Source organism: Mustelus asterias, chromosome 7 (assembly GCF_964213995.1).
Source record: "Mustelus asterias chromosome 7, sMusAst1.hap1.1, whole genome shotgun sequence".
NCBI classification, from domain to species: Eukaryota; Metazoa; Chordata; class Chondrichthyes; order Carcharhiniformes; family Triakidae; genus Mustelus; species Mustelus asterias.
The window spans coordinates 31,652,781-31,671,889 of record NC_135807.1 but is presented as its reverse complement, the minus strand read 5'-3'; the positions used below and the strand labels follow the sequence as shown (position 1 = coordinate 31,671,889).

The 19,109-nt window shown below is 43.0% G+C and overlaps 2 protein-coding genes across 7 annotated transcripts in view; one reads left to right on the top strand and one right to left on the bottom strand.

Moving 5' to 3' along the window:
• Nucleotides 1-19,109, top strand: part of tg (thyroglobulin) — a 387,985-nt gene that overhangs the window by 186,735 nt on the left and 182,141 nt on the right. Inside the window, exons 38-42 of the mRNA XM_078216995.1 lie at nucleotides 1,317-1,433; nucleotides 1,625-1,844; nucleotides 2,587-2,680; nucleotides 3,493-3,652; nucleotides 5,099-5,295. Of these exons, the coding sequence (XP_078073121.1) occupies nucleotides 1,317-1,433; nucleotides 1,625-1,844; nucleotides 2,587-2,680; nucleotides 3,493-3,652; nucleotides 5,099-5,295 (788 nt within the window). The remainder of the gene's footprint in view (nucleotides 1-1,316; nucleotides 1,434-1,624; nucleotides 1,845-2,586; nucleotides 2,681-3,492; nucleotides 3,653-5,098; nucleotides 5,296-19,109) is intronic.
• The window catches only part of LOC144495612 (src-like-adapter), a 61,020-nt gene continuing 49,397 nt past the window's right edge, over nucleotides 7,487-19,109 (bottom strand). For 3 of the 6 annotated variants that reach the window (XM_078215813.1, XM_078215811.1, XM_078215812.1), the window contains 6 exons: nucleotides 18,802-18,901; nucleotides 16,846-16,932; nucleotides 14,605-14,708; nucleotides 12,248-12,397; nucleotides 10,766-10,889; nucleotides 7,492-8,346 (listed from right to left, as the gene is read on the bottom strand). In XM_078215813.1, the coding sequence (XP_078071939.1) occupies nucleotides 8,118-8,346; nucleotides 10,766-10,889; nucleotides 12,248-12,397; nucleotides 14,605-14,708; nucleotides 16,846-16,932; nucleotides 18,802-18,901 (794 nt within the window). In that variant the 3' untranslated portion in view covers nucleotides 7,492-8,117. Of the gene's footprint in view, nucleotides 8,347-10,765; nucleotides 10,890-12,247; nucleotides 12,398-14,604; nucleotides 14,709-16,845; nucleotides 16,933-18,801; nucleotides 18,902-19,109 lie in introns of all 6 variants that reach the window. The other 3 variants (XM_078215817.1, XM_078215816.1, XM_078215814.1) reach the window with 2 other exon arrangements.

Below are 19,109 nucleotides of genomic sequence, written 5' to 3'. Positions count from 1 at the left end.
AGAGGGCAGCATTCTGGCAGATGGAGTATAATGTGAGAAAATGTGAAGTTATTCACTTTGGCAGGAAGAACATAAAAGCAGAACATTTCTTGAACAGAGAACCACTGCAGAATTCCAAGGTGCAAAGGAATCTAGGGTAGTAAGTATTTAGTATACAAGGGTAGCATGTGATTAAGAAAGCTAGTGGAATGCTATCCTTTATTACGAGAGGAACATTTAGTTACTGTGAAAATGCCCTAGACTCCACACTCCGGCACCTGTTTGGATATACTGAGGGAGAATATAGCATGGCCAATGCACCGAACCAACACGTCTTTTTGGATTGTGGGAGGAAACCGGAGCACCTGGAAGAAACCCATGCAGACACATGCAGAGGACGTGCGACTCCGCACAGTGACCCAAGTTGGGAATTGAACCCGTTTCCCTGGCGCTGTGAGGCAGCGGTGCTAACCATTGTGCCACCGTGCTGCCCATAAAAAGCATAAAAATAAGGATGGTATACTTGAGTTGTACAGGGCTTTGGTGAGTCCACATCTTGAATATCGTGTGCAGTTTTGGTCTCCTTATTTAAGGAAGGATGTAAAAGCATCAGAGATGGTTCAGAAGATGTTTGTGAGATTGATACTTGGAATGAGGGTGTTGTTTTGAGAGGAAAGATTGGACAGACTGGACTTGTTTCCACTGGAGTGAGGGTGGCTTGATTGAAGTATATAAGATCCCGAATGGCCTTGACTATTTGGACTTAGAAATGAGTCCAGAACTAAGGGACACTGTTTGAAAATGAGGGGTTACCCTTTTAGAACAGAGATAAAGAGAATTTTGTTTCTCTGAGGGTTGTGCGACTTTGGGATTGTTTTGGAATTGGACCCTGGGATGTTTAAATGCCCGAAAGAAGAAAGATGAAGAAATTTGATAATGATCAGCAGTTCTTGAAAATTCAAATCTTGTCATCTGTTAGAAAGTTTTGCCTCTTTGTTTTAAAGCCCCACCGATGGGTATCGGAGGAGACCTGGGGGTAATTTCATTTTGGGTGATAGATTAAAATGGGTGATATTGATTCAGCCACTTATACACCTCACTTGATTTTCATTTTTATTGGAATATAAATTTGTAGAGTTGTATAATGGGCAACTTATTCAATATTGTTTATTTTACCCTCTTGCCCAATATCAAAATGGCCCCCTGTGGTTCAGCATAAACCATAATGATGGAATCTTCATTCACACCTGTTTGCTTGGTTTTTGTGTTCAAATTTATAAATTAAAGCCACAGTTAAAATTCTTTGAGCAAACAAAGTATTTTTTGTATTTTTTCAGCTGTGGGAGGGTCTTGCACCGGTCGCTGTGGGAAGTACCAACCTGACGAGGCCTGTCAGTGTAACTTGAAATGTGAGGACTATGCGGATTGCTGCCCTGACATCCATACCTGTGCTGGTGAGTGAGTAATCTTCACTGGAGTGCCCACAACCAACTGCTGCAGTGGGAAGTAAGGTGGAACTCATCATAGAGGTGACTGTACATAGTCCGTAAAGGAAGTGGTCTTGACAATTGCAAACCTGTTCTTCTCATTCCACCTTTCCTTCTGTTGAGATGGATTCATTTTTTTAAATTTATTTTCAATTTAGATCCTTCCTTATCAGAAACCCAACCCCAGTTGACCTCCATCTTCCTTCCGGGGCACGGAATCTTGTTTGGTGAGTCTCAGATGACCCAGGTTGGTGGGGAATGGAAGGCTGTTAATCGTTTCCTCGGTATCCCATATGCAGCTCCTCCAACTGGTGCCAGCCGATTCAAAGCGCCATCAATGTTTCATTGGACTGGAGAATGGAATGCTACCTTCTACAGGTGAGAATGGCCTTTCCTATTGGGTTTTAATTCTTTGACTTTTCTTTCTGCTACCAGGAAAACATTGGGAGCACTGTGCCCAGTTCAGATCAACTGATCACTTAAAGTTGGCTTTGAAAGGATACAGAGACAAGCGACAATGATATTCCTGGCTATCAAGAATTTAAATTAAGGAGGAAAAGGTTAGGGAAGCTAAGCATGTTCTCTTTGGAAAAGGGGGTAACCTGAAGTGACCCGATTGGGTTTTGAAGATAATGAAGAAAAGTTTCTAAAGTTGAGCCAGTCAAATATTATTTAAAAATGATAAAAATAGGAATGAAGAGATAAGGCTGGCAGAACAGTTTCACTCTATGGGCGGAATTTTACCAGCACGTCCGCCCAAGGTTCGTATGATCCCGGACTAGGCCAATGGAGAATGCTGTTCTCCGAGCCTTGTCTGCCCCAGAATCGGAGCGGACATGCCGTAAAATTCCAGCAAAAGATTGTGGGCTTTATTATCAGGGAAGGCCATCAAAATGAGAAATATTAATACCAAAGCTGGCCATTTGTCTAGGCGTCCAATAAACAACAGATATATTCAGCATGATATATATGTTGGACGTCCTGGTGCAAAGAGAAAGTTGGGTAATCATATAATAAGCAGCCCAATTGGATGTCAGCCATTTAGCATCATTGCTAAATTTAAAACTAGCCCCAGAGAGTTTTAACAAGTATTTAGCTTTCACAATCTCTCTTGTTTTAGGCCCAGCTGCATACAACCAGGAGATGCAAAGGCCGTTTACTCCACTGTAGATGAAGATTGTCTCTACCTAAATATATTTGTGCCCAAGAGCATTGTGAGTAATGAAATATGTACAACAATTAACCTCAGGGTTTTGCTGCTGGTGTCCTATGTCACGTAATGGAGGAACAATGCATGCTTGCATACTGAATTAGTAACCTCACTTGTGTCAGCATGAGGGACACCAAGCACAAACCATCTCTCTCTCCTCTTCAGGGCAGGAGGATATATTGGTGGTAGATCTGCCCTCACCTTTCTCTTATTCTCTTTGGCCAATAACAGAGTGATATTCTAGATGCCTACAATCAGGGAGAAATATTGATATATCTTATTTATTCATTCTTCAAACATAGATATCACTGATAAGGTCAGCATTTACTGCCCACCCCTAGTTACCCCGGGAAGCTAGTGCCGGGCCTCCTCCTCCTTGATCCATTGGCTCTTTGGAGTGATTTGATACAACCCAAAAAAATGGCAGAGTGATGGTTCCGCTGAGAAAAACAGTGTGTTTTTCTCCAGAGAAGCAGGCCATTTTTCTCTCCAGATCTTACCACCCACTGTCACAAAGAAAGGTGGGCACATTTCATGCCATCATGTAGTGCGGGGGGGGGGGGGGGGGGGTGCCTTTTGTTCCATTTTTAACAATATAAATTATTGACAAAGTTCATAATATCTTCGTACATCACACAAAACAAAGGCACGGACATGAAGTGGCCAAGCTTCTAAACACCATCAGCCTTTGTGAAACATCCTTCCTCACCGCTTCAATAGTGGACAAAAAAAGGAAGATTAGACCCATCTGAATGAATGAATTAGGCCTGTGATTCCTTGACGTATTATTAATCCTGAATTTTTGTTACGTGATAGGCTGGGAACAACTCGGTGCTGGTCTTTTTCCACAACAGTGCTGCAGATTACAGTGGAGAGAAGCTGGCAAACATTGACGGGTCCTACCTGGCATCTATTGGAAGCATCCTGGTTGTGACTGCAAACTATAGGGTCGGAGCATTTGGATTTCTAAGTGACGGTAAGCCAAGTGGTAAATTGTGAACTTATTTCTTTGAACACTTGGATGATGCAGTGAAACAACACGTGCTGATGTAACCTTTACATCTTAGTCATCCTGCTGCAGAGTTTCATGGGGTGGTAGGAGTGCAAGTTAGGAATCTGCCGATGAGGATGGCCTAGTTTTCAACCTGCACATTTTTCATAACCATTAAAATCCATGGATAGAAAATTCTGAGTCAAATATTGACTGAACTGATTTGATGCTCAAGTTCCCCATGCGTGCTGTGCAGTAGCTGAGCTAATGTAACAATGAATTGCTTCATAATATTGTCGCGGTAGTCCTAAAACAGCCAAAATCTCATCCAGGACAGTCGCATTATTTTGATGCTATCGCACTGGATGTAAATTTACAGCCCCATTGCGGGGTGGGGCGGGATGTGGGGGGGAGGGGGGGGGTGTAAAACACAGCATGTTATTCAAAAGTATGTTGACTGTGGCGGGTTGGAAAAATCCCACCAGTGGGAAGGGCCATAAAATTCCACCCAACATCACAGCTATGTCGTTTAGTTGCCAGCCTTGAAATTCAAGGATTGGAAAAAATTCAGTTTGTGTTTATTGTCTTCCAATGAATAATATTGGTAAATATAGTGCGTGTTTCTACACGCATGTGCCTGCACACACGTATGTATGTGTGGACAAGTTCATGATTGAAAACCGCTGACTCTCAAAAGCCCTATTTGTATATAAAACCTATTGTATGGAAATGGCTCAAAGGGTGAAAAGTGACACCGAGTCAAAGAAGCAAATTGGGTGGCTGGCTAAAAGCTCAGTCAAAGGGATAGGTTATAAGGGGAGTATTGAAGGAAGAGAGAGAGAGGCACAGAGGTTGTGAGGGGGAACTCCCAAGAGGTAGACAGCCAAAGGTGAACAATAAAAATGGGAGACTCCGAAAGTTTGGTTTAGAGGGCAGGAATGTAGAAATGATATAGGGCTGGAGGAGGCAGAGATAGGGAGAGGGAAGGCCAAAGATGGATTTCAAAGAAATGGGATGAGAATTTTTACATTGTGGTGTCGATGACCAATGTAGGTCCCAGAGCACATATGTGATGGGTGAACGCAAGTCAGGGTGCGAGCAATAGAATTTGCAATGAGCACAAATTTATGGAGGGTGAAAGTTGGGAGGCTGTAAAAAGCTGTTGCCAATTTATGATGCTGGAGGCCTTCCAGTTACTGTGGAACCAAACTGCAGCATGAGTCAGCAGCTTTGGAAGGGGAGCAGGAGCTAAAAGGTAATGGGGAAAAAGCAGGATTAGGCTATTGAGTTGGATGATCAGCCATGATCGTAATAAATGGTGGAACAGACTCGACGTGCCAAATGGCCTCCTCCTGCTCCTATCTTCTATATTTCTAAAACATTTCGGGGAGAGAAAGATTTATACAAACAAAGATTTCTCACTCTTTTCAGACACTGAGGTGATGACAGGCAACTGGGGCCTGTTGGATCAACTGGCCGTGTTACAATGGCTGCAGAGGAACATTGGTTACTTTGGGGGATCTCCGTCTCGAATCACAATCGCTGCGGACCACAGTGGAGCTGACATCACCAGTATGAACCTCGTCATTACATCTGGCACCAGACTTTTCGAAAGAGTCATGCTACTGGTAAGAAACAATCTGATCAAAGTTTCGAGGAAGTAGGAAATAATATATTGCCTAAAATGGCACTTCTGTGTGGGAACAAACAAATAATTCCTGTGACATGCTTCTGATGACTCGGCACACTGGAAATGTCTGTATAGCAGGAAGGAGGGAACATTTCCAGGCTAGGAGTTTCCTCAGGACTTCTCTCTCTTGGATGTTGTGAGATAAAGCTCTCTCAGATGGGCAGGGGAAACCCTATTTTCTCATGTACATAGAGACTCCAGTGTATTCCAGCAGAGTTATGGCAGCTGAACGGGAATGGCTCAAAGCAAATTACCATCCAACATCTCTTTTCAGCTGGAATGCGATTCTTTCGCAGCTGCATAACGGTGCTTTAGTTGCCACTTGGTGTTGAAGCACTTTGATATGATGTAACATATTTCAAGAGGACGGGCGTTTCCTGCAGCTCACCCCTCGCATCCCTTCACCCTTTTCCATACTGCAGGGTTCCCACTTATGGCCACACTACTCTGGTCAAGGGCCAGACCTTCCTGAGTAATTTCCGATTGTGCAGGAGAGGGAGCTGCCCTTGCCTAGTTTTAATGCATTGCACCCTGACCAGGTGAAGGATGTTAGCTGAAATAGGTCAGCCCTCATTCTCTGAACAGTGAGTCTCATAGGGCCCAGAGGGCATAGAGAGGTCGGAGGGGAAATTGGGGATAATGTTAGTGTAAAACTGGACATATCAGATGACTTGCAATTTCTGTGTATGGTGGATGGCCAATCCACCCTGTAACCCCCAGCATTTTCGAGACCTAAAGAAAAGTTGAGAAGTAAGTGTGAATGGAGATTAGTTGGTAGGGTTTAAGTGAGATTGTTCTGTGTCATGTCATCTTATCCTGTATAATTTGTGTAATTACAGATATTTATACTTCACTTAAACTGATACATGATACTGCTGTAGTTAGATGAGTGGCATTGCTCTAGACTATTGTTGTAATTTGTACTGATTCATTGAGATGAATTTGATTATTAATTATTTTCCTACTAATAAACACGAGTTCAAGGAAACAAGGTTTAGGGTTAATGAATACTGTTGATCTGAGGGATTCAACAGTTTAAAGCCAATTTTAAAAACTCATCTGACTTTTGGATTAAATCCTCTGTATCCTACAGTAATAAGGAACTGGGATTTGTTTTGCCGTTCCAACATGGGCGTCTGGAAATTGAAGGGATTCTGAGAATGTCTCCATATGAGGGTGGGTGACAGTGTTTTATTGCATTCTGGGGAGCGGGACTGGGATGTGGGTGCACTGACTTTATAAACAGTGGGTTCACGTTGAAGATGTTTTGAGATAAAACTCAAATCTCTGAAACGGTTCAATGTTATCACCGGGATTTCTCTCCGGGCTGGGATCGCTCTAGTCTTACGCTTGGGGACCCTGACTGCCCTGCTGCCAACCCCAACAGATATTCCACAGACTCCTGCTGATGTTTCTGGGGCTTGATCCCCTCATTATAACGGGGCAACAAATGCTCTTTTTTGCTCACTGACATTACTCTGCCTCCCCACACTTCTTGCTTTTCAGCTGACAAATGGCCCTTTAAACCACAGCAGGCAGCAGTGATTTTCTAAACCCCAATGGCATGGTGGGTTTCCATCAAAGGACCACCACAAACTGTTCCCTCTTCAGAAGAAGAGGTGAGTGTGAAGGAGGGAGATGCCAAAATGATTGTAAGATTTTTTTTTGCTCAAAGTAACTGAAAGCCTTACCTTAAATTCTTTTCATTTTCTTGAGTTGGCTCATCCCTTTGTGCATGGCTATCCCAATACTATCTATAACTGGCAACATCTCAAAGCGACTCCCAACAGCATGGGTACAATTCCAGAACAACTGGGAAAGCACGCTGCATGGCTGAGGATGCAGCTTTCTGAGCTTGCATTAACACTATCCTGCACAAGGTAGATCCAGAATGGTCCCGGGCCTAGTTAGACTTCACTGCAGGATTTTCCACGCCAGTGAGAAAATTGAAGGTCACTTATTCTCCCAAATCCTATCCATTGTCATGGAACGGAGATCAGGAGAAGAAGCATTTAGGATTTTTCTATCTCAAATTTGTAGTAACCTCACTCCCCCCCCACCACCCCACTTAGCCCTCAACCCATCCCAACTACTGGCCCAGGCTGAGACAATCACCAGACATGGGACTTGGTCTGCATGGCAACATTTGAACTATTGAATGAGGAATATAAACACGCAACTTAAAAAAGATACAAGACACCAAATTTCAGCATGGAGTAATCATTTCACTCAATTATTTCCTTGGAACAGAGACCCTTCCCCAGGCAAGGATCCAAATAAGGAAAAGCATACCATTTCATAATTTAAATATATATACAAAGCAATCATCTCAGGTTCAGTATGGGCAAGGGGTGAAGTACACTTGGGCTTAAGTCATGTGTTTACAATTATGTATCAGTTCGGACTTATGTAGTACCTTGAATGTAGTATGATGTACCAAGTTGCTTCACAGCAGTAATCATCAAAAAAGATTTGGCACTGAGCTGCAAAAGGTGATACAAGGAGAGTTGACCAAAACACCTGGTTGAAGAGGTGTGAATTTCTTCATGAAGACTGAATTCCTGCGAATCAAACCGCTCAAAAAATTTCTGATAAGATTTACACACACGTTGCAAGAAGAAACAGGCCATCAGTGAATGGACATGGGGAGCAGCTTCCTCCCCTGGTTGCCAATGTCTAGTCTGTGGTGGAACACCAAGGGTTACAGGTTAATGACTCGCCAAAATGCAAGAATGCCACAAGCTGCTGTGGAGTGCGCCTCTATTCAAAGTCATCCTCGTACTGGTCTCTTGGTGCGGTGGTGAGGAGGCAGCTGTGCCGACTCTGAGCACTGGATCTGATGGATGAGAACCATCTCTTCTTGCTGCTGCCACTGAACTGGTCGTCATCCACCTGTGACAAGGTCATGTAGGACGCAATGCTATGCCGTAGCCCATAGCTGACGAAGTCTTCCTCTCTGGACAATGACCTGGTGCTCAGCAATTCAGCCCTGCCAACCAAACCATAAAGAAAAATTAGGCAATCCTCCTTTCAGAACCTACAGATAATTCAGAACCTACAGAGGCGGCACGGTACACAGTGGTTAGCACTGCTGCTTCACAGCTTCAGGGACCTGGGTTCGATTCTTGACTTGGGCCACTGTCTGTGTGGAGTTTGCACATTCTCCTCGTGTCTGCGTGGGTTTCCTCCAGGTGCTCCGGTTTCCTCCCACAGTCCAAAGATGTGCGGGTTAGGTTGATTGGCCATGCTAAAATTGCCCTTAGTGTCCTGAGATGCATAGGTTAGAGGGATTAGTGGGTAAATGTGTAGGGATATGGGGATAGGGCTGGGTGAGATTGTGGTCGGTGCAGACTTGATGGGCCGAATGGCCTCTTTCTGTACTGTAGGGATTCTATTCTATTCTATTCTATTCTACAGATAATGTCCAGCCACCACCTATTATTCAACAACAACTTGACTTTATATAATACCTTGAATGTAGTACGATGTACCAAGATGCGTCACAAGAGAAATTATCAAACAAAATTTGACACTGAGACACAAAAGATGATATTAGAACAGTTGACCAAAAACTCAGCTAAAACGGTATGAATTTCGTCAGAAAATGATGTGGTGATTTTTTTTAAAAACTTATATAATTCTAACAGGGTTAGACAGGATAGATTCAGAAAGTATGTTCCCAAATGTGGGGGAGTCTAGAACTAGGGGCCATAGTTTGAGGATTAAGGATAAGCCTTTCAGAACTGAAGTGAGGAGAAATTTCTTCACCCAGAGAGTGGTGAATGCGTGGAATTGACGACCACCGGTCGTAGTTGAGGCCAAAACATTGTCTGATCTCAAAAAGAAATTCGATACAGCTCTTGGGGATGAGGGGATCAAGGGGCATGGAGGGAAGGGGGGAATGAGGCTGTTGGAATTGATGATCAGCCATGATCAAGATGAATGACGGAGCAGGCTCAAAGGGCCAGATGGCCTACTCCTGCTTCTTGTTTCTATGTTGAGGCAGGTGTGATGAGGTGGAGCAGTTTATTCCAGATTGCTGAGGCATGATGACTGTGGGCTATGCCACCACTGGAGGGGGGTTGGGGGGGAGGTGGGGGGTTGCACAGTAGACTAAACACCACATGATGGCTGTAGGCTGTGTCACTGATAAAGGAGAGACGGAACTACACAATAGACTGAACTTGCCGTACTCAATTATTTTTCTTTCTTCCCTTGATTGATGGGAGCACAAAGTGACAAAGAGACTACAACAGTGGGAAATCCACCAGATGGTGTTCAATGTGGGAAGTGTGAGAAAATCCACTTGGTAAATCAGAATATTTTCTTAGTGATAAACTTGGAACTGCGAAGACGCACAGTGACTTAGGTGTCCATGTAATGAAATAACTAAAAAAATCTTTACCTGGTCTGACCTACACATGATTCCAGATCCACAGCAATGTGGTTGACCATTAATTGCCCTCTGAAATAGTCTAGCAAGCCACTCAGTTTATGAGGAATTAGGGATGGGCAACAAATGTTGATCTTGCCAGCAACACCCACATCCCAAGAACAAATTTTTTAAAGGTTGTTTTTGTAATGGGGAGTTAAACAATTCCAACCTTGAGCACATGATTTCAGCATTACGTGCTCCAAAGTCAGTAGTTTTATTAAAATGTCCTCCACGTTGCCCCATTTAGCACCAGCAACTCCAATTAAAGTAGAATCATAGAATCACTACAACGCAGAAAAAGGCCATTTCAGCTCATTGAGCCTGCACCGACAACAATCCCACCCAGGCCCTATCCCCGTAGTCCCATGTCCCTGCAAATCCCCCTGACACTAAGGGATAATTTAGTATGCCCAATCAACCTAACCCACACATCTTTGGCAAGTACAAGGTAGATTTGAAGTACAGTGCCCTTTTCTGCCCCAGCAATGTATTTATGCCCTTGGCTTTGCAGACTATTCCTGGTGCACCAATGTGACATTTTTTCTACTCTCCTCACCTGTCACCCTTCTATGTTGATTGCCAAAGTAAGAGCAACAGAGAGACTAGAGTCGCGTGGGGCAAGGTGTGAGTAGCAAATCACAGAGTTTTCTTGTAACCTATCCATTACTGGGAGAATGCCCCAGGTATGACAGCAGGATTTCAAGTTTGTAGATAGACTTTTGTCGTGTCGAAAACTCTTCAGGAAAAATTAAATTTCTGAAATGAAAGAGGGAACCAGAATATTTTGGATTATGTATGAGGGAGAATGTGTGTCAGAAGATATTGTAGTTTAGTTTTATTTCCAGAGGAGTCCTTTTCAAAATGTGGCAAACGCAGTTAGTGAACTCTGCTGAAATAGTCTTTGGCTGAATGACTATCAGTGATCCCTGGATTGCTGCTGAAGAGAAGCTATAGAATATTTTCGTCCAGTTACCTTCTCACATTTCTCCAATTGAACTCGTTGTTACGTCGGATGACAGGTTGTTCAGGAGGAATTTCGGTGCTGAGCTGAGCCAGGCAAGGATGGGTCAACAAACAGCACAGACCATCTGCTACCTCTGAAATGAGAGAGATTTAATACATCAGCTCTGAAACGTCTGTGATGGTGATTATTCATTTTCACGCAGACTTAGAATAGATTAATTTTGAAACAATAAGACTTTGCGTCAGGAATCATGCTTCATGCTCATGAGAAGGCCGCAAATGCCCTCAGTCCTCTGCTGATTTATGTGTAGTGGATTAAGAAGCATTAGTGTCTGTTCCTGACTCTTCCTATCCAGGATCAGGGTGGGATCATCTCATTTTCAGAGGCCACCCTTACCAGTATGGGTGTATGGTGAGTGTGCACTGTGTGGGAGGGAGCAGAAAACACAGCACTTGCAAGTCAGTTGCTCCCTTTGATTTTGAAGTTACATTATCAGTTTTTGACCAATTTTGGCCCTCTCTGTACTGGACCGATGTGATTTTCTAAGCCAGCAGAGTCCACATGTTCAGACCAGGATTCCACCTTGATGTTTGTTTGTATCCCAGATTCTTCTGTGTCCAGATTATTGGATGTAAAGGAAGCTGGACCCTAAGGAATTCACAGAATCCCAAAAGTGCAAATAGAGGTCATTTGGCCCATTGAGTCTGCACCGACTCTCCGAAAGAGCAGGCCCACCCCACTGCCCTATCCCCATACCCCTGTGCATTTACCATGGATAATCAACCTAACCTACACATTATTGGACACTAAGGGGTAATTTAGCATGGCCAATCCACCCACCCTCCACTTCTTTGGACTGTGGGAGGAAACTGGAGCACCTGGAGGAAACCCTCGCAGAGGGGAACATGCAAACTCCACACAGGCAGTAACCCAAGGCCAGAGTCAAACCTGGGTCCCCGGCGCTGTGAGGCAGCATTTCTAAGCTCTGTGCCACTGCGTCACCCCATGAATTTCTGACGGGAGTAAGCTCCTTGCATGGCTCCATCTCCTCTGATATCACAGACCATGTTTGGGCAGACAGAAGTTCCACCCTTGTGCAAGTTGAGGGCCAGCAGTCTTCTGGACAGAGACCTGATGTGACTGAGTCCTGCTTTAATTTCCGCTGGCCCACATACTTGCCTGCCCTGAATGTGTCCTGAATCTTATGCAGTGTTCACAGATCTTTGTGGCTAATGTTTCAAAAGAGAAGAAGTCCAACTCTTTGATTTCCTCTCTAGTGTTCAGATATTTTACTACTTTTGTGCGACACCTACTATAAAATGTATTAAAATGGAGAAGGGATGTTTCCCTCTAGTTTGAATGTGAAAGCTGGTCCAGGGTAATTTTGGAAAGGCAGTGGGCTAATCCATCCGTTCCACGCAGTGATCTCAATTTCAGAGTTTCATGTCTACATCTTTGGAGATGTTTAATGGAGGTTACTGTGACACTAACCGCAGTAGTGGTTCACCAGATCTTCTAAACACTGGAAGGTGAGGCGTTCTTGGATATAATACCATTTATTGGGCAAACGGAAGATCCGGTAGTGCTTCACTGATTTCTGAGGTATATCACTGTAGTATCTGACAGATAGGCAATATGTACCTGCAAAACACACACATTAACACTAAATAATTAGCAAGGTTTATACCTGTTTAAGCCACATTAAACATAAAATCACACTGCCTCCTGTACCTATTATATGTATGTTTCAAGACATTCATAGATAGACATTGAACAATTGTGAATGTATAGTTAGAGAAACTGTAAGTAAAGATTGAGGTTCTTTCTTAGCTGGTGGGTTTTGCACCCACATTCAAATACATCCTTATCTGGGAGTTGAAAGATCTCCTATCAATAATTGTATTGCTATAAATTGGGCACTCACCCCAGATGTTACAGTAAAATTAAGGTCAAAAGGAATTTTACCCTCACATATCCATGCTAGTGCATCTTGCAACAAGGATGATATACCAGGCCTTCATTCACTATTACACTTGACCTTATTGAGGCCAAGCACCATCCCAGGTGAGGAACAGCCACCTGATCACAAACCAGGAAATGAAAGTGGGCTCTTTTTGACCGTTGTGGCCCATTAGGGAAGTATGTTTATTGACTGAATCATGAAGGTCTTGCATTGAAACTCAGGCATAAACCTTCTTACCTTAATTGACAAATAAACGGATCTTGGATCAAAACAAATGAACCTAACTCATTTAAGGCATCAGCAAATGTGATTGTTTTTTTTTGAAAGGGGGACAGATTTATATCTTCCTGAACACCATGGAAACATTTGGTGGTGAATCTTTGGCGTACAATAATTGGTGTTATGTAAGCAAAAATGGTGGGAATCATAGAATCCCTACAGTGCAGAAGAGGGCCATTTGGCCCATCAGGTCTGCACCGATCACAATCCCACCCATGCCCTACCCCCATAACTCCCATGTATTTACCCTAGCTAGTATTCCTGACGCTAAGGGGCAATTTAGTGTGACCAATCCACCTAACCCGCACATCTTTGGATGAGATGAAGTTGTTGGTATTGATGGATCAAAGAGTGTTGATTTGTTTTCCCTTATTTTGTTAGTGCATAGGATCTTTAACATCTGCCTAACCAGGCAGATAGGACTTTATTTAGATTCAGCCCGAAGTATTCCCTTACTACTGCATTGGAGGTTTGTCCTTGAACATGTTTCTCAAATCCCAGTGAGCATTGTGACCTTTTAATCTAAGAAGTGAGAGTGACAGCCGGAAAGCCAGTTGAGGTGACAACCTGGATCAGTGACGTGCAATTGAAAGCAATTGAAATGGAGGTCACAATGAGGAAGAGGTTAGTTCTGTTTGACGAATGTCAAATGTTAAGATGAGAAAATTTGTAGCAACTACCAAATCACACAACAGTGTTAGAGATGCCAGAGAGATGATTGAAATTTGTAACGTGGATAAGGGGAAACCTGCATGCTCTAGCTAAAAAAAATCATTTTCCTCACGGCAATAAACAAACAGCAGTTCATATTTAAATGAAGGAATCCGGTTACTTGGTACACAAGTTGAAGCAGAATGCGTAAGTACTTTCAAAGGGAATTAGTTTCTTCAAAAGAAGACTTTCTTTCTTGAAGAGACTTTTGGATAAGTTCACAGAAGTTAGTAAGATAGAGGGCTACAGGTAAGCCTAGTAGGTAGGGACATGTTCGGTGCAACTTGTGGGCCGAAGGGCCTGTTTGTGCTGTAGCTTTTCTATGTTCTATGTTCTAGAAGAATATTAAAAAGGGGGAGGGGATAGCCTATTGTTTTTATCACTGGATTAATAATCTAGAAACTCAGTTAATGTTCTGGGGACCCGGGTTCGGATCCCGCCACGGCAGGTGGTGGAATTTGAATTCAATAAAAAATATCTAGAATTAAGAATCTTCTGATGACCATGAAAACATTGTTGATTGTCGGAAAAACCCATCTGGTTCACTAATGTCCTTTAGGGAAGGAAATCTGCCATCCTTACCTGGTCTGGCCTACATATGACTCCAAAGCCACAGCAATGTGGTTGACTCTCAATCGCCTTCTGAAATGGCCTAGCAAGCCACTCTGTTCAAGGGCAACAATGGATGGGCAACAAATGCTGGCCAGCCAGCGAGGCCCATGTCCCACAAATGAATTAAAAAAGGCATAAGGGAGCAAGCAGGAGAGTGGAAACAGACTGGGTGAACTAAATGGTTAAAAACACCAACACCAAAGCAAACCTGAACTGGCGAAATGCCTTATTCTGTGTTTTACCTTTTAACACATGCATTTATGTGCAATAGGACAGAACCTACCTTTCTGGCTTTCACTTTGCCTTATCAAGAACGAGCCCATTCTATTGCTAGAAAGCTGTAGCAATTCTTCCGCCTTCTGTCTCGCGATTCCTTCAAAGAGCCAACTGTGAAAAAACATGGCACCAATGATCAATCACCAGATAAGTTAGACAAAAAGGGGCATTTTTTTCTCAGTTTAGCTCAACAGTCTATAAAACTTGGTCCTGAATGAATTGCCTCCGTTACAATATTTTGAAAAGCATTTAAAATATTCATCAGAAAGGGCTCGCACGGATCGGGGCACCATTGCACGTCCTCAAGAAATCTTTTAGTCATTGTTAAAGTTTTTTTTAAAGTTTAAAGTTTATTTATTAGTGTCACAAGTACATTAACACTGCAATGAAGTTACTGTGAAAATCCCCTAGTCACCACACTCCACCGCCTGTTAGGTAAGGAAACACAGCAGCAAATGTGCATAAATTGACAGAAACGTCAAAGGAGATACAGAAGGAGGTGGAGAGTCGACTCTGTTTCTCTCTCCACGGATGCTGACAAACCTGCAGAGTTTTTGCAGCATTTTCTGTTTTTATTTAAAGGAGATAAATAACCAGATTTGGGTTGAGGGAGGAATGTTGACAAGGATACTAATCTTCAAATCATGCTGCACAATGTTTTCCCTCCATCTGAACAGGCAGACAGGATTTAAATTATTCCTTTGAAAAAACACAATGCAACTATGCAAAACCCCTTGAGATTAGTATTCACTTCTATCAGTGGACAAATAATGGACGATAGCAAATTTGTAACGATTACGCAGCTCATCCGATTTTGTGTTCCATTAACTTCAAGAACGTGAATGCAGAGTGAGATCTAAAGGTTCAACTAGGTGACTCTCTGAAAGCAGATAGGGATAGCTATAAAGTGCAATAGAAATTCAGGGTTTGTAGTATAAGCACAGAGTATAAGATACCCAAATCCAGAGAGTAAATAGTAAAGGCGCTTATCTCCCAAATCCATCAATTCCTCATTCACCTTGTTCAACTTCCCCATGAGGAAGCTGCTGGATTCCCTAATGCTTGGGAAACCTGGCAACATCAGTTAAATTTAAAAAGTAGAAAAAGAATGATGCTTGCAATCTCAACGCCATATTTGAGCATCTGCCCATCTGCTTGCACGTCTAGTATTGTCTTAAATTATGACAAGATCTCCTGTCATTTTCCTAACTATTTGAGAAACTGTCAAGGCCCCCAAATAATATACTTTCCACGAAGCAATACATGACAGTGTTCAAAGGCAGAAATATTAACTGACGTTTCTCCTCATTAACCCCAGGGATACTGAGCCCAGTTCCAGCATCTTGATCATGATCAATTTCCTCAGCACAGACCATGGAATTTGACCGCATCTTGTGTGAAAGTAATTTTAAGCCAATCAGAGAAGCGACTGAGCTGGTAATGGCATCAGATGATGAGAGATCCATCTTTAAGAATAGTTTAAATAGGGGCGGCACGGTGGCACAGTGGTTAGCACTGCTGCCTCACAGCACCAGGGACCTGGGTTCGATTTCCGGCTTGGGTTCACTGTGTGTGTGGAGGTTACACATTCTCCCCATGTCTGCATGGGTTTCCTCCGGGTGCTCCGGTTTCCTCCCACAGTCCAAAGATGTGCAGGTTAGGTGAATTGGCCATGCTAAATTCTCCCTCAGTCTACCCGAACAGGCGCCGGAGTGTGGCGACTAGGGAATTTTCACAGTAATTTCATTGCTGGGTTAATGTAAACCTACTTGTGACTAATAAAAAAAACTTTTTTTTAAAAGCGTAACTTTTCGACAGAATGTGAAGCTGAGTTAACCTCCTGGCCTCACTGCTCCTTATCTTTGTCACCTCCTCCATGCCTGCAATCCTCAAGATCTCTTCTGAGCCTCCAATTCTCACCTCTTCAGCACTTCTTGATTTTTATCGCTCCACCATTGTCAGCTGTGCCTTCAACAGCGTAGGCCCAAAGCTCTCATACTCCCTTGCTACACCTCTCTGCCCCTCAACCTCTATCCCATCCTTTAAGAAGCTTCTGAAAACCTACCACTTTGACCAAGTTCTTTGGTCGCCTGCCCTAATATCTGCTTAGGTTGGATAAGGCTTCTTTGAAGTGACTTGGAATGCTTTGTTACATTGAGGGTGTGTGGTAAAATAAAATCATTGTTACTGGAGGCAGGAAATGCTTCTCAAACAAAGAAGTAAAGATGAAGTATATCTAATTACCTACCCATGGTAAACTCGAATGGCACAGGCACGTGGGATGTAGTTCTCACATCCAGCATTGAAGGACTTCACTCGCCACCAATCACCTTCTCTGGAAACAAAGAAAGAGAGTTAGGTGAGTCAAACATCCACTTTATGAAGGGAAAAGAGTATTTGGCAAGTGTTTCAAGATAATGTCAATCTTGGCTCAGTAACACGTGTACCGCAAAGTCAGAGTTTCATGAATTCTAAGTCCCATTTCGACGACCTAAACACATAATCTGGGCTATACTTCCAAGTGCAGCGCTGAGGGAATCCCATACTGCTGAATATGCTATGGATGAGATACAAACATACAGAAATCGATGGGCAGGAAAAGCCTGTAGCAGAATGATTAGGCATCATTCTGTGTGTGCATGTGTGTAGGCGTATGGATACTGTGAAACAGGTCCAGCCAGTGCATAAAGAGTCCTTTTTGTTATCTGGAGAACAGCAGGATAGTTCTCTCTGTGTCCTGGCCACGATTTATCTCTCATCCAAGCACAAAAATAGATTATCTCATATATTCTGTTGCTGCCTGCGAGACCCTCTTATATCAAGTATTGACTGTCAGCTTGCCTGCAATATTGGCTGTGAAATTCTTTGGGATATTTGTGAATAATGAAGGTGTTACATAGGAACATAGGAATTAAGAGCAGAAGTAGCCAATTTAGCCCTTCGAGCCTGCTTCACTATTCAATCAGATCGTGACTGAACTCTCCCTGGTCTCAAATCCACCTCCCTTCCTGTTCCCCATGTCCTTTTAACCCGTTGTATAAATTCAGGAATCAGTGAACAATTGCACACCAAAAGTTACACAATAATAGGATTCACCATGGTCCTCCACACATGTCTGTTAGAATTCACAAGAGTAATATGTTGGCACTTCGCGCTGTGTCAACCAAGGTGCAATAACAAGTAGTTACTAACTTACTTAGGACAGATAATTTAAATCTCAGAAAACACTTCAGACAGGGAGATGAGATCTAGGTTCAACGCAAGATTGACAGCTCAAAATATTTGTTCACTGCTCTTCATCTCATTGTGCATTTTCTGATTTGTCAGTCACCTCATGTATATATTTTTGACAGAATACCATCAGAAGGTACCCATTGTGTACAGTCTGTTTGGAACAGGATACGGTTATTTGTAGCTACGTCAGCTTTTGCCCCAACGCGCTGCCGCTACCAAGGGATGAACACCATGATGTGTTTTATAATGATAAAAAGGGATTGGTTAAACACATTGTGGGATCATATGTTAAGACTAGGCACATGTGGACAGATATACATGGATATAAAACTTGAAGACATGAGAAGTGTGTGTTCGTGTATGTTCGGTGTGTGTTCGTGTGTGTTCGTGTGTGTTCGTGTGTGTTCTACTGAAAAGCTAAATTGAAACCAAAACTGGGTCACATAACACACTGGTCATCTGGACTCAAAATATCAGCTCTTTTCTCTCCTTACAGATGCTGCCAGACCTGCTGAGATTTTCCAGCATCTTCTCCTTTGGTTTCACATAACACACTTCCTTTCCGGTGATGTCCTATCTCTTAAAGGCATATTGCAACAATCAGTATCCATTAAACCCTGAAAGTGTGTGTTCACAAGTTTTGTATGCATCTGTGGGCGGAATGTTCTGGCCGCACTCGCCACAAGACTGTAAAATCCCGCGCGAGGTCAATGGACTTTTGCATGGTCCCCACCACCCCCCCACTACGATTCCCGTGGCGGGCGGGACAGGAAAATTCCACCCTTTATATATGACCATGAGTGAGCTTATATGAGCACATGAATGTTGAGTGCTAACAGCATTGGAACAGGCTTCACTTACTCCTCCAGCGTGGTGAAATCACTTGCAAACACTCACTTTAGGCTCACTTACACAAGGTTACAATGTTCATTACTGAGGCTGCTCTCTGTGTTTCTTGGATTTTACTTACTCTGCTATCAAGCGCAGTTTCTCTCCGATCCTGAAGATTGGTTGGCTTATTGTTGCGGGTGGGTAGTCGTAGATTGTAACAAGCACATCATTGCTGTCTGCTGAAGAACAGGGAAATATGAGTGAAACCTCTGGTGAACTTGTAGTTAAAGAAAAGAAGAATGTTCATTTATATGGTGCCTTCCATGATGTCAAGACATCCCAAAACACTACAGCCAGCAAATTTAGAAATTAGCTAACCGTTACATAGCAAGGTCCGTCAAACAGCAATTAGATAAAGGAAAGAAAAACTGACATTTATATAGCACT